We start from the raw sequence: 14259 nt of genomic DNA, 5'->3' as shown, positions 1-14259 counted from the left end.
CCCCAAGGTACCAGGCAGCTGAGAAACAGGCTTGGTTATACCTGCAGCTGAAGCACCATGAAATAAGTGCCTGGAAAAAAAAAAAATCTCAAGCAGCCCTTTCCCTACACACTCAAATTTCTGTTTCCTTCTTCACCTCTCTTTGCGAAAACGGTTTCCTGTTACAAATGGTAGAAACTGTCAAAGCCAGACATTACGCCCTGGCACGCCGCAGGCAGAAGCAGCTTCCTCCCTGCCTGCGAGCACCCTGTGCTGCTCCGCACCAGGTGGGTGGCTCCACTCGCCCAGCCCCACGGACCTCCTCGGCTGCCCATGGCTCTCCACCATCCGCCAGTGCCTCAAGACTCGCTTCTGGGCTCCCAGAAAACACCCCTGGTACTCACACATGCTTCGTTATGTAATTCAGGCTTGGGAAGACAAAACCCTTCCATTTTATAGCTTCGAGGACGGTGGCTGTTTATTTGGGCTCTTTTCTCATTTTTCCATAAGCGAAACTCTGTGGCCATTTGTGCAATGTGTTGGCAGACTGCCGTAATCAAAGACGCTTCCCCAATAACCCTGTGACACCCAAACTGCTCAGAAACTCAAGGGACAAAATTGTTGCTGCTGTTTGGGCCATACCAGAAGATACCAGCCCAAATACAGCATCAGGGTCCTGCTGTGCCGGGCAGTGCACAAACCTGCAAGACTAAGTCAGTCCCTGCCCCAAAGATCTTGCACTCAAACGGAGCAAGAGAGGCAGTGTGTAGAAATACATGAACAGAAAAGGAAGTGTCAAGCCATAGTGAGCTAGCAGTGCAATCGGCCGTCGGCCCACCCCGTGCATTGCCATGGCTGAGCAGAGTGCAAGAATCTGGATGCAGATGGAAAAACTACACAGACTTTGTGGGTTTAACAGATGAGTCTTCACGGGGACTCCCAATTTCAGTTCTACGCTTTCTTAAGCCCAACAGCAAACCCAACGGAGGCTACGGGGAAAAGCGTGGTCTGCCAGGACTTCCCCTGGGTGTCATGCCTGTAGCACACTGTGACAGACAGCAACCTCGCAGCCGGAGCGCGTGACGGAGGGGTCATTGGTCCAGGGCTGGCACATCTGGATCCTCACACCAGATCATGCACGGAGGAGCAGCCTCGAGCGATCCCCCATCTGCCTGTGCCGTGGTCCCTCGCCTGCTCCTTGGGGTGGCTGTAGGGCTCTGCTCTTGGATGGGGTCCACTGCCCATCTAGCAGTTAGAGGGGTTGTGCAGTGGTACAAAGGCTGGGGAAGGCTCCGAAGGCATCAGCGATTGCCTGGCCCTGTCCATGGGGTGCTGCGTGATGTCTCCCCACCACGGGGGCTGCCCGGGAGAGCCGAATGGGGAAGTCCCCACTGCCACAGTCCCACGCCGCCCTCCCTCACCTTCCCACAAAAAGGTTTCTAACACATATGTGCTGGGGCTGCCCCAGCAAATCCAGTTTCATCCTCTCGGTCCATCGACGAGGGGGGCAGCTGTCAGGTAACGTGGCAGCAACCGAGCGGCTCCAGCCCAGGGAAGATGGGATCCCTGGGGACGCTCATCAAAAAGTCCTCATTAAGCCTTAACTGCCATCCACCACCTGGGCCTCAGGGCAGGGGCGGCCGTGCTGGAAGAGGAGAGTCAGCCCATGCTGGTGGTTTTCCGACGGACGTGGCCGTGGGGCTGGGGGCCGCACCATCCGAAAAGCAGCATGGCAACCTGCCCAGGAACGGGGCTTTTCTGCTGCTGTAACATGTGCGCAGCGGGGTGAGGCCTTCCCTCGCACAGAGGAAGCATATCCTGCCTGCGTGAACTCAAACACAGCCAGTCTCACAAAACTACTTTCTTCTCCATATCCCGCTGCTGGTCAGAGAGGCCAAAGTCCCTCCAGTCCTACATATTTTGGCAAAATCGAACGTGAGCCTGGCAGAAGGCAACCCCAGCCCAGTGAAACCCCGGAGAGGGATGCAGCCACGGGGCTGATTACCTCTTCTGATAATGAGCATCGGTGCTAACGACTGCAGTGCTGCTCACACTTTCTGTCCATCTGCTGCAAAAACTTCCCCTCCCCATCCCACATCTCAGCTGCAACCCCTCTGGCCATCTCTTACACCTTCTAAAGCCAAATGGTCACACAGAGGCACCGAGGCTTCTAGACACCGCTGGGAGCTGGCCACGTGGGGCTCCCCACCACCCTGAAATGGAAATTAAAGAGTTTCCGACACGGTGACTCTGTTGTGGTAACATCCTGGGGGCCACATTTAACAGACAGTGTAGGAAGGCTTTGAGAAGGAGCGAGGATGGACATCCCAGATGCCTGAACTTGCAGGGCAGGTCCTACCTTCCCCACCAAAATGCTTGCCCAGAAGTATCGGTGCAGTATCATCCTCTTTGCAGCGAGAGGAACAAAGACGACTTTATTGTTAGAGCAGCTTGGGGGAACAAAGAAAGACTTTTAAAAGCAGGGCCATAATGAATATGTTGCATGCATGTGCGCTTGGCTTTGGAGCTGCACAGCTGAGAGCTCTGGGGAAGTGGCACGGGCTGTTTCAGTTTTTCAGCTCGCCTGCTCCTACAGCAGACATTCACGCTGGAGCTGCAGTAGCTACCAAGAGCAGGAAAGGAGGCAAGAAAAAACGGGAGTTGCCCCAGAGATTGGCAGTAAGACAGGGTCCAAGCCCTACAAGCCTGGGGTGAGATGAGCAGCAAAATTACTTTTGCTGGGGACATGGCAAGGTAGAGAAGGAGGACAAGCTTCTGGTCACCTACTGAGGATCTGGGATTCTTCTCCAGCTCTGACGCCCAGTCCCTGGGTAACCTGGGAAAGTCACTTAATTTATTTTTGCCCCTGTGATAATGCTTCTCCCTCTTACTCCAAAATAGCATCTAAGCAGTGCTCAGGAACCATCCTGGTCCGACAGGTACCCCAGCAGACTGATGTCTCAGGTGCATAAAAGCAGAGTGTTTCTGATATACCCACTGCCTCACAGCAAGACAAAGATAAATGGTCCTGGCCACCAACATATTTTTAGTCAAGAGAACTAACTTCAGGGTGCAAAAGTTTAGTTTGACCCTTGCCTAAAACACACGGGATTAAAAGTCCCCTGTGTTTTAGGATGCATGTCATCAACCTCTTCTCTCATGCTGCAAGAATTACTTGTAATTGCAACCACCACAGTCAGGAGGTTCTTTGCAGGAGCAAATAAACGCAGCCAGGGTGAGCGAGGCTGGCAGAGCTGGGCTTCTGCCCTACATAGACTCAGATGTTAGTAACCATGAAATTACCCTTCCCATTAAAAAAGGAAGCCAAAGTGCATGACTCCTGAAGCTGTTTTTCTATATCTCCACTCTACTTTTTCTGCCATTCCATTAGGGCTGAGTTCCAGGCATTTACACTGCCCTTGTCTCTCAGCAACACAATTATTTTGGAATTTAGTTCTTTTACAATAACTTCATAATTTTTTTTCTGGTGCCAAAGAAAAGAGGGTCAGGGAAGGAGGCAGGTATAGGAAGCTACATTTCCAATATAGTGGAGAAATTTAGAGCAAGTTTACAAGCAACCCCGCTGCTGACAGCTAAAGCACTTCTTGCGAAATTAAATCATAGAGGACAGCATTGTTAATAGTTGGCCAATTACTGCTCTTCCAAGCCCAACCTTCCTATTTTTCATGCAAAGATGATAATTGTTAGTAACATTATTATCGTGAAATCAGCAGTCTGCTTTGCTCAAGAGACCCTGGTCAGAAAATGGAAGATTTTTTCCATGTTCCTCAGGCTTCATTAATAACAATTAACTGTACAGAGAAAAGGAGAAAAGAATTATCCTTTGCAGGGAATTACCCTAGAATTATACGGCTGTGACAGACACCAAAATACCAGGCTAGTCACCCATCTCGGTGACTAACCCCAGACAACTGTCATCATGCAAAACACTAGGGTGCTTTTTCTTTTGGTACCTGTGCAGGGCAGGAGGGGTGCGGAGGGTTCAGCGACTCAGCCTAATTCTACGAGATCTTTGTGGTCAGGAACCCCCCGTGGATAAGCGGCAGATGGCGAAGGGGGACAAGCTCCGCTGCTGGCAGCGTCCTCTGACAGCACACGCAACCATCACCCTTCCCCCTTCTCCAAAACAACCCCGAGCATGCAGGAAGGTTTTAGTATGTGCCTCTTTTTCTTCTCCTTAATTCCTTCCCGGTCCTTCCAACCCACGGAAATTTCCGGCAGAATCCGTCCGTTCCTCCCCAGGTGGGATGCGGCTGGCACCACGCATTTCCAGCGTCCTCGGGTGGAAAAATTCAATACAGAGACGCTACCCGGGGCGCACCTTGCTCCAGAACGGTCTCACGCACGGGAAACCCGGCGGTTTTGGACGGGAAAGGTTTCGCCGACTCCAACCGACGCCAAAGCCCGAAACCCGCGGGCGCAGCTCCAGCCCATCGCTCCCAGCCCTGCCTCGGACCCCGGCGCTTCCTCCTTCCCCCTCCTCCCCCAGGGACACCATATTTTCACGCCACGGGTGATCCGGGCGCTGGTCGGGAGCCCCCACCGGGACCACCTTCAGCCCCCGGCTCCTCCATCCATCTCCTCCATCCCCCTTCCTCCCTGCGCCAAGCATCGCCGCGACCCCCGCTCGCCTTAGCCCTACCGCCCGCGGCGGGGCCTGCAGCGCCCGCCGGGCCCGGGGCTCGGCCCCTTCCCCCCCCGTCCTGGGGGCCTCGGAGCCGGGATGCCGGCGGGGGTGGGAAGGAAGAGAAGGGGATCTGCGCTATTTCCAGCCCCCCCCCCCCCGCCTTGCAGTGGCTGCGGGGAGGCTGAATGCCGCAGGTAGCTCTAAGCATTGTGGGATACATCCCCGCACATCCCGGCCCGCCCGGGCCTCCCGCCCTCCCTCTGCCCCCGGGGCGGCGGCACCTGCCCCGCCGCTACCCCCCGCTCCTCTCCGCCTTCCCCCCCCCCGCCGCCCCCGCTGAGCCCGCCCGGGGCGGCCGGGACACACACACACACACACACACACACACCCCCCGGGCTCGGCGGCGGGCGCAGCTCCGCTCAGCCCGGGGAGAAGGACGGGGTGTGTGTGTGTGGGGGGGGGGGGGGATAGGATGAGGCCGCGCAGCCCCGCGCCCACCCCCGCCCCGCTCACCTGGCGCTCGGCGGGGTGGGATGCTCCGCGCCGCGGGATGCTCCGCTCCGCGCCGCCCGCACAAAGAGCAGGAAATGGCTGCAGCAAGTGCACTTCCGCGGCTCTCCGCCGGCCCCTCCGCGCGGCGGCGGCGGCGGCGGCGGCGGCGGGGGGGGAGCCCCGGCCCCCGCCGCGGGAAGGGGCTGGAGCCGTGCGGGCGGCTCCTCCCCCGGGCAGCGGCGGGGGGGGATGCGCGCCGGGGGACGGGGGTTGCATCCTCCCACCGACCGCATTCCCCCCCCCCCCCCGGTACCCCCCCGCGGAGGGGCCTCCTGCCGCTCCGCTGAGGGAAGGTTGGGCTGGCGGCAGAGCGGCGCTGGTGGGGAGGGGGAAGGCCACCAGCCCCCCCCCCCCCCCTCCCGGCTCGGTACCCGGAGGGGAGAGGGCAGGGGGTGGCTGCCGTAGGCCCCCGGAGGCCTGATGCTGGGTGAACGCGTTTGGGTCCCTGAGAAGGTAGGACCCGGCTGGGATTCTCCATCTCCCCGCTGCTGAGCTCGCTGGGTCTCAGGAATTCAGCCTCTCTTCCCCTCAGAGGACCTGTGCCACCCGTCGTTAGGTTTTACCTACCATTTTAACGAAAGCCCTGTTTACAGAATACATAGAAAAGCCTTGGCTCACTGAGCATGTTAGGGACCAAAACCACAAGGCAATGCCTTTGCTCAGAGCTCCAAGCCTCTTCTGAGTCAGCACCGCATCCAAAAGATCTTCCTTTTGGCATTTTTGGCATCTGGCATTTCTTCAGGGACGAGCTTCCAGTCCTTCTGCTCGTGCTTCCTTTTAAAGCTCCAATACAGCTCTTCAGATCTACTGTGAAATCCAAACTGGACCTCTTAACAGCTTTCAGCGGAACATCGCCTCATGGTGATTGATGGCAACCCTGGATGGGGCCTTCATTCATTTTTCTGCAGCCCTCTCGGCTTCTGATGCTGCTCTCTGTTTGTTTGTTGAAAGGCATTGGTGGATACCCAAGGACTGTTGAAAGTCTAGATACAGGCCTAAATACGTTTCCTTGGTGGCCCTGGCAGTGTCCCTTTCCTGAGCATCAGCCTATGCGAAAAATGGACTGCCGTCTGGTCCCTCCTGGATTAGAGTGACCGCTCCTGATTCCTTAGGGACTGCTGCTCGGTTGTCCGTGCTAGTGTGGGGCTGACCTTCCTCCCCATGGGTGTATGATGTTGGCTCTGCAGGGAAGCTTGGACACCAGGTTTACACCGTAGCTCTGTGACTATAAGTTGAATGGATGCCATGGGATGAAGACACTGGGGGCCGCAAACTACAAAAGCAGCAAGACGGTCTTAGGAACTATCTTTGTGTTAATAGGCAGGACCACACCTGAAAAAATGTATTAATAGCATCTCTGGGAGTAGACTCTTCTCCTTCCCCTGCATAGTATTTCTTCTATCTCACCTTTGACTGAAACATTTTGTAGCCATCGTTCCTCTTTTTACTATTTATTACTTGTCAGAAAAATTCAGTAAGTGAGCATTGTTACTGCAGATCCAAAAGATTTAACAGCTAATATTGCTCTGAGGCGGTGGGTGAAACAGGGTCAGTTCAAGAAAACTGTGGCAGTAAAAACGGCTGTGGACTTTTTTCTGCACAGTTTAATCTGCTCCCATTATCAGCCAGGCTCAGGGGAATGGGAATTCCATGAATGTTATGGTATTATTTTAATTTTCTACTCTGTGTTGTCTCAGCTCCTAGAATAATAGAATGAGCTTCCCTGCATTTGTCCTGCAGATCTCTCTGCAGGCTGGGAAGAATGGCAGTGGAGGGCAGGCCCCATACAGCTACAAGCGCAGGAGTGTGCGCATCAGCTGTTTATGCGTGGAGGGGAGAGATAACGTGATAGTGGGATGAGCTGAACAGAAGAATACACACGAATTTGAAGTGGCTGCCAAGTGAGATTTAGCAGAGCCATTCACCTGAATCCTGCTGTGCTGACGAGCGCAGCGTTCAGAGAGGACAAAACCAAACATCGCATAGAAACATGTTAATTAGAAAAGGTTTCAGGAAATTCTAGATTTTTTCAGGCCTGATTTTAAGGCAGTTATCCACTGGAACAAGTACGAACAACCCTCACTTCCCCAGGGTGACCAACACATGCCCAGGAAGGAGATTTTCATGGCTAATGTTGCTGCACTCCAGCCCCTGCTCTCCACTGAGAAGCATCAGCTGCTCTTTCTAGATGAGGTTACTGCTTGACTGCCTTTTCCTCGCTGGGACGCCAGCCTGGCTGTGCCAGCGCCCGGCCGTAGCAGCAGCAGGTCGGGGACACGCTGGGACAGTGCTCTGGGCCTCGGCTCCGGCCAAATGTGCAACGTAGGCAGAGCCGTGCACCCACTGCCTCTGCTAACCAGCAGGCAAAAGTAGGGACAAGCACGGTCTCCCACCTTCCTGAAATACAGCCAAGCGAAGAGGGTCAAACTGGCAAAGGGATTCTCAATACTTCCTACCCCCATAAACCCAGCGCATAATCTAACCCCAGAACACAGCCATAGTTCTGGGGAACAGAGATATTTCAGAAAGCCAGAAGCCTGTTTGCTTCTTGGTAGGGAGGATTTGGAGGAAGAGCAAGCTGTATGACTGTAAGTGCATGAGGATGTTTTTTGCATTTTTGCTAATGTATAGTGAAAGCCATGGTTGGGACTCAGCAATTTTATTATTTGTAAAAATACGTATCGCATACATAGAAATACTGCAAAAGAAAACTGAACATAAAACATCACAATATTATTTTGTGCAACACCCGGTAGCTAATAAATATTACACTGATTCAAATATAAATATAATCTCAGAAATATTACTTGGCAGAGCAATAATGCTGCTACTTAATAGCAACCTCCTCAAGCTTGACAGACCCCTGGTTCCTCCAAGGATGGAGGGGGCAGCAAGCCAGAAGCTCAACTTTGTGAGCCTGCAGATACCCCTGCCACAGAGTGTCTGTGCTCAGGGAAGAATAATTTCAGAGTATCCTGTGGTTGTATGGATTGTCTAAGTGCAATCGAGAGGGGGAGAAAATAGGGTTATGGCCAGCTGTCCTCAAATTTAGCTGTAGATGTGCAGTTTAACATGGTTAGGGCTACTGGAAACTTCACTGGCTAAATGCCAAGTTTAGCATCACCACAATGTGACAACAGGCTAAGTCAGACTAAAGGATGAGAAGGACAAAGAGAAACTTAGCTTAAATTAACTGCAGGCAAGAATTCAAAATCTGTTTATAGATGCTCATATTCCACATACTAGTTCAGACTACCGAGAGATTTTGGCAGCAATCCTGATTTGAAGGTAGCACTCTGATCCCGCATTTAGGATTGACAACCTCCAGTCTGAATGTTAGGATTCCGCTTGCCTGGGAGAGTCATTCTGCATAATATTTGTAGGACTAAACCAAAGAAAATGATTCTAAAATAATGTGGAATCAAAGCAAAGTGGGAAGATGTATAAGGCAGGAACTAATGCCTTGCCCTTATCCATATACCTGAAAAGATATTCTGGCTCCTAAAAGCTGCCCTAGAACCATGGGTCTGAAAAATACCAAAAATTAAGCCTCCTTCTATGAAGAAATAGTTTGACACAGGATATGTGAGATCATGGGGTTACGTTATTTCCTTGTTCCATTTTTGTTGGCAGACATATTTGAACCCGACTTCTGTAATGACGGGAGAGAGTGCTGCTGGAAGTTTGCACCTCAGAGTTTTTGTAAACTGCTGTCACGTAAGGTTTACTCATGTTCTCACTTGCCCAAACAGAGAAGTATGAAAAATACATAGTGCATATATGCACATATCATCTGTGAGTCCCCTTGACTTCTCTAGTTATTGTTAATGCTTAGCAGAAAGTCCTAATCTTATTTACAAGTTCTGCAGGACACCAACACCCACACTTTTGGTTTTGAGGTCAGTTATGTCAAAACAGTGTCTCTGTCTTGTGGTGAAAATATATTTTTTAATTGAAATACCAGGAGATGGATATTGTTTGTACCTTCTTCTGCTGTCTCCACATAATGTGGAACTCCTCGTGGAGTAAGTACCCAGGCAGTCTGTCCATTCACATAGAACTTTTTCTTTGATCAGTCCCTTCGTTCACAGAAGAGATGGCCAAGTCTTTACTTGTGATGATTCAGTTACTCTTTGAAGTAGGAGAAAACTCTTCCCATTATCACTGATGCACTGAGCACATACTCTGCATGTTTTCTCCTAGTGCCTACCTTTCTGAGCCCTCTGGCTCCTTCCTTCCAAACACACCACTTCAAGAGTAGGTTCCTGTACCTTTCACAGATAATCAGATCCTGGGATCCCATCTTGTCCTAGACTGAAAACACATAGCACTCTGCACTGCTCAGTCCTCCATACTCCACTCAAAGAAATTGGATGGAGATCATGTATTTATCTTCTGGTGTAGAAAGACTGAAGAAAAAAACAATATAAACTTTCAGCTTTGACTTCCTCCCTCCAAGAATGTCTCCATTTGCATCAGAGTCCCATTTTCCCACTCGCTACACAATGCAATTTGAGAATTTCAAGACTCTTCAACACGTTGCTTTTTCTCTTCCTTCCTTACAAACTCTCATGCACATGCAGACACCTCTTCAGTTTACCAGGTACCAGAATCCTGTTCCTGTTAAGCCACAGTTTCAGAGAAAATCATGCAAAGGGAGAACAAAACCACTTTGAAATATCAGCATCAGAAATGCAGTCACTAAATCCAGCCTGTTCCTGTGTGTCCTAGGCTTATTCCTGTTCAGAGCTTTCAGGTCCAGCCCACTCTGAATTAGAAAGCCATGGAAATGTCTAAATGTTCCTCCTCAGTTAAAGGCAGGGATTTTTTTCCCCAGGGAAGACCTTCATTTGGGTGTTCACAGAACTGGAATAGTGATGTCAGATCTCTCAGTTTTGAGGCTGTATCTTCAGGAGAAACACACTCGCTGGATTGTGTGGTTCAGGACTCTGTGCTCAATTGCTGCTTATGCGTGTAAGATGCAAACCACCCTCTTGGCCAAACCAAAGCCTGTGTCTGTTTAGGCTCTGGAAGACCTGGGGATATCTTGTCTGTCTGGAAGTACCAGCCTCTACCCTCTCCTTCTCCCCAGGCATATGGCAAGTGTCTATGGTGAGAGGATTCCTGTTAATGCTTTGTGTGGGGAAAATCCAGCCATCTGACCTCTCAGGACTCTCTTAGCTTCGCTTAGCAGCTGGTACCATGATTACAGATCAAACTCCGAGATTTCACTCAGGTGATACAGCAGAACAGAAAAGGACGGCCGGTCATCTTTCCTCTAAGCAGGGAGAGAAGAGAGAGGGAGAACATTAATGTCAGCTTGAGAGGAATGGCAAGGTTAGGAAGGAAAACCTCGTGAAGAATCTGAGCATTAACAAAAATACAATCTATTGTATAGAGAAAATGCCAATGGAAGAATGAGCTTCCTTCTGTGCAATGTTTCTTTTCTACTAGCAGTGAATTTTGCCTAGTGGACACTAAGTACCTTTACAAGGTTGGCTATCATTTTTACCATCACTATTAAAATTCACTATTAAAATCAACAGATCTACAGCTTTCTTAGGAAGCAAACTGTTGAATTGACCTGAGTTAGGTGCACTACATAGACTTTCCAGTGAAGTCAACACACTCTACAGAAACAGCACCTTAAATAAAAGCAAAGAGCCTAGAGTTTGCTCACTAGTGCAGATGAAAGCTACAGAGTGCTTCACCTCCAGGATTTTATCTTGTGTTAGCATGTGAAGTATATACCTCTCTCTCCTCCTAAAAGCCAAGGGGGAGAGAGCTCTTGTCTTTGGGAACTAGGGCTTTCCCATTACAATACTAACCATCCTCCAGCAGTGGCTCATGACCTCATAAATCGCCTTGGAGGCCAGCTTGGGTTTGTAGAGCCGAAATCCTGCATTGATTTCTTCCACCACTTCTCCATTGGTGCGATTCTCATAGGGGATTTTACCTTCACTGAAGACCTCCCACATCAGCACTCCTAAAGCAAGCAAATGAGAAAAATTACAAAGAAGCAAATAAAATGCTCAGTAGGCCCATGGCCACCTTCCACCTGCTCTTCTCTGCAGCTCAGCATTGATGTCTGTTACTCGGAAAAGCATTTTCACTTAGATTCTCAGTACAGATCTGAAAAGTCAGGCCCTAACACAGCTGTACAGTTTGAGGATGCCAACTAGGATCTCTGCTGGGCACCAGATTGTGTGGAAGTACCAGTTTGGTCACTGCAAGTTTGACTTCTCTGCATCCTGATAGTGTAGCACGACAGGGATGTCTTTCCCCATGAGTCAGATGAAGTCCAAGTGTGTTATGTGTCAGAAAGCAGCGTTGTATGTCTTCTCCCAAACTGTGAAGAAGAGGGAACGCTTGTGCATGTACTCCAACCAGATGTGCAGTCTGGGAAAGAAAACCCGCTTTTTGTCACTCATTCAATTTAACTGGTTTGCTTCCAATTAATCACATACAAGAGAAATGTCACTGATGTTCCCGTCTGCAGTGTGTCCTACACCAGAATCTGCTTATATTTTGGTGAGACTCAGGAGCAAGAAAGCAATATGAACTGCTCCATTCCTGTTAGTCAGCTTAGCCTCAGTGCTGGGAACTCCTCGCCTGCAAAATGTCCCAGGTGGTGTGATTTGCTGGGATGAATTCACATGCAGTGACAGTGGAATTTCAAAGGATTGCAGCACATTTTTCCTCTTTTCCTAAACAGTCAAATATTTTTCTATCATTACTGCTCAGAGCAGTACAGAAACTCGTGCTTCTCTAGTGTGGTGGAAGAGACAGGCAAAGACAAAAAGACTGTGGAATACATCGCAGTTGGCCACCACATCAGAGATGCTCTGCAAATGGAGCGAATACAAGGCATCTGTGTTATTATTAAGTTTAATTTCTTTGGTCGCCTAATATGACCGACTTGGTAAATTGTGTTCACATTGTGTTAGAAAAGGGAGACAGACGGATAGATAGAGTGATCTGAAATAAAGTTGTGTAACTCCACAGGCAACTTTGCTAAATAATGCCAACTCTCCAGCTTTGAATTCTTCGAAGAGGAAGATGCATAGAGATTGCAGCTCCTCACCAATGATATTGGCTCTACTGAAGAATAAGCAAAGCAGCTGTACTCCCACAGTGTGCAGATTCCTGCACTGGGAATTTCTCATACCCATTTTGTTCTCCTGGACACAGCAGGATTTCAGGCCTGGCAGAAGAGATGAATGGGCTGCAGAGTAGCAGAGCAGAAAGCTTCTCACAGTCATGAGACCATGACATGACAGAGGAATCCTCTTATGCAAACCCCACTGGATGGGGAGATAACAAGTCTGACAGATGTACAACACTGCTGTCTGCACATTTCACAAAGAAGGACTGACCAACGCAAACAAAGCTCACCAATATTTCAGCCCTGAAACTGGAGCGAGCCAACTTTACCAGGCTTGGCTTGACTGTAAATCAAACTGAGCACCCTTTTTGGAAGCATCCGGCTCTCAGCGTACAGGCCAGTTTCCAATTTGTGAAGCAGAAGAACATTCTCACCAAAGTAGCATCTCTCCCCGTGTCACTGCCACTTTGCTGTGAGGTGTCAGAGATAGCTCCACTGGCAAATGTTGTCCCTTGTTATTACGTGGTGAGTGCTGACAGCCTGCTCCACATGTCAGGGGACATGGAAAGAGGAATGGTGCTCTCTGAAGCATCTCCAGGTTAGGTTCTCGAAGGCAGTTTTGTGGGTCTGAGCACCCAGCTCCCACCGCGCTGCTGGTAACCCACCACAGGAATGCACAACTTCAACCACAGCAGAAGGCAGTAAAGGGAGAGGGAAGCAGAGAATTCACAAGTACAGACTAGCAAAGGTCATAATCCTGCATTATTTACTGCTAGCCCCAGAGCTGAGTGGCACCCCATTGACTGTGTGCTGTGCACAGCACACTGCACCGATTCATTCTGCAATACCGTGATTTGCATGCTAGCTGGAGATGGGCCAGATACATTAGCGTGCCAGATCAACAGGCCAGGGGATAGCCTTTGTTATCTCCAGTGCCAATGACTCTGGGGAAAAAAATATACAACGGTTTTCTTATCTACGAGGGTCCAGAAAGGAGACCAAAGAACAGATGCAAATCATAAAACAATGCATTGGGGAGCAGGAAATGAGGTGAGAAAATGTGAGCAGTGAAATAATATTTGCAGATCAGCATAAAGCAAATGGAGTCAGCAGAGCAAACTTGGAAAGACAGAGGGTTTGAGTGAAGCATCAGTGCCTGGGACTGACATGCAGAGAGATGGAGTGCCTAAATGTCTTTCCATTCCTTTCCTTATACAATCCTGACAGTGACTCTCCAACTTTTTCTTGGGCGCTCCTGCTATATCAGCATGAAATAGAGTTTATTATTTGGTATTATATAGCATTGCACAGGTATAATACATTAAATTGATGGTACTTGCACTGTTCCAAAGTATCTAGGTAGTTTACTACTCTTTCCTTTCTTTCACTTAAATGATTTAGGCTTGCTTTCCTAAGACATTATTCAGGCAAAATACCCTTGGAGCCCAGAGGATGTAGTGTTTAGGAGAGTTTACTTGAGAACCGAGCCCCTAGGTTTTCTGAGTGGTGTCTGTTGAATTTTTTCCATTCTGACAAGAGGTTCTTACCAAATGACCAAACGTCAGACTTGGTGCTATAGTTGCTGTAGGAGAAAACCTCTGGAGCAGACCACTTGACTGGAAACTTGGTACCCGTGGAGCTGGTATACTGATCGTCAAGGACAATCCTGGAAAAGGAAAAGAAAGGAGCGTGCTGAGTAACCCTCCACATCCCGTGACAGCCCCGCAGGGAGGGTGCGCAGCCTCGGTGGCATTACCTCGACATCCCGAAGTCAGACACTTTGACCACGTGGGATTCCCCCACCAGGCAGTTCCTAGCAGCCTGCAAGAAAAGAAGGTGCAAAGGCAGAAGGTCAGAGCTGAAAGACTATCACAGCCACTCAGTTGATTTTCTCCTGGCAGAGCAGATAGTGCTTGAAAAAAGGAGAATCAAAGTGACATTGTACCATACAAAGAGGTCAAAAACTTCAGGTTCT

At 49.9% G+C, this 14259-nt stretch overlaps 2 protein-coding genes across 3 annotated transcripts in view; both read right to left on the bottom strand.

Moving 5' to 3' along the window:
* Nucleotides 1-5301, bottom strand: part of CYFIP2 (cytoplasmic FMR1 interacting protein 2) — a 56711-nt gene extending 51410 nt beyond the window's left edge. For both annotated transcript variants that reach the window (XM_052816377.1, XM_052816379.1), the window contains exon 1: nt 5141-5301. The gene's annotated coding sequence lies outside the window, so the exon portion shown is untranslated. The remainder of the gene's footprint in view (nt 1-5140) is intronic.
* Nucleotides 5302-7867: 2566 nt separating this feature from the next.
* Nucleotides 7868-14259, bottom strand: part of ITK (IL2 inducible T cell kinase) — a 33057-nt gene continuing 26665 nt past the window's right edge. Inside the window, exons 14-17 of the mRNA XM_052772067.1 lie at nt 14041-14105; nt 13832-13950; nt 11008-11165; nt 7868-10457 (exon numbers count right to left, since the gene is read on the bottom strand). Of these exons, the coding sequence (XP_052628027.1) occupies nt 10386-10457; nt 11008-11165; nt 13832-13950; nt 14041-14105 (414 nt within the window). The 3' untranslated portion in view covers nt 7868-10385. The remainder of the gene's footprint in view (nt 10458-11007; nt 11166-13831; nt 13951-14040; nt 14106-14259) is intronic.

This window comes from Harpia harpyja, chromosome 20 (assembly GCF_026419915.1).
Source record: "Harpia harpyja isolate bHarHar1 chromosome 20, bHarHar1 primary haplotype, whole genome shotgun sequence".
In the NCBI taxonomy this organism is placed as follows: Eukaryota; Metazoa; Chordata; class Aves; order Accipitriformes; family Accipitridae; genus Harpia; species Harpia harpyja.
Note: the sequence above shows the minus strand (reverse complement) of the source record. Positions and strands in the feature narration are given on the sequence as shown.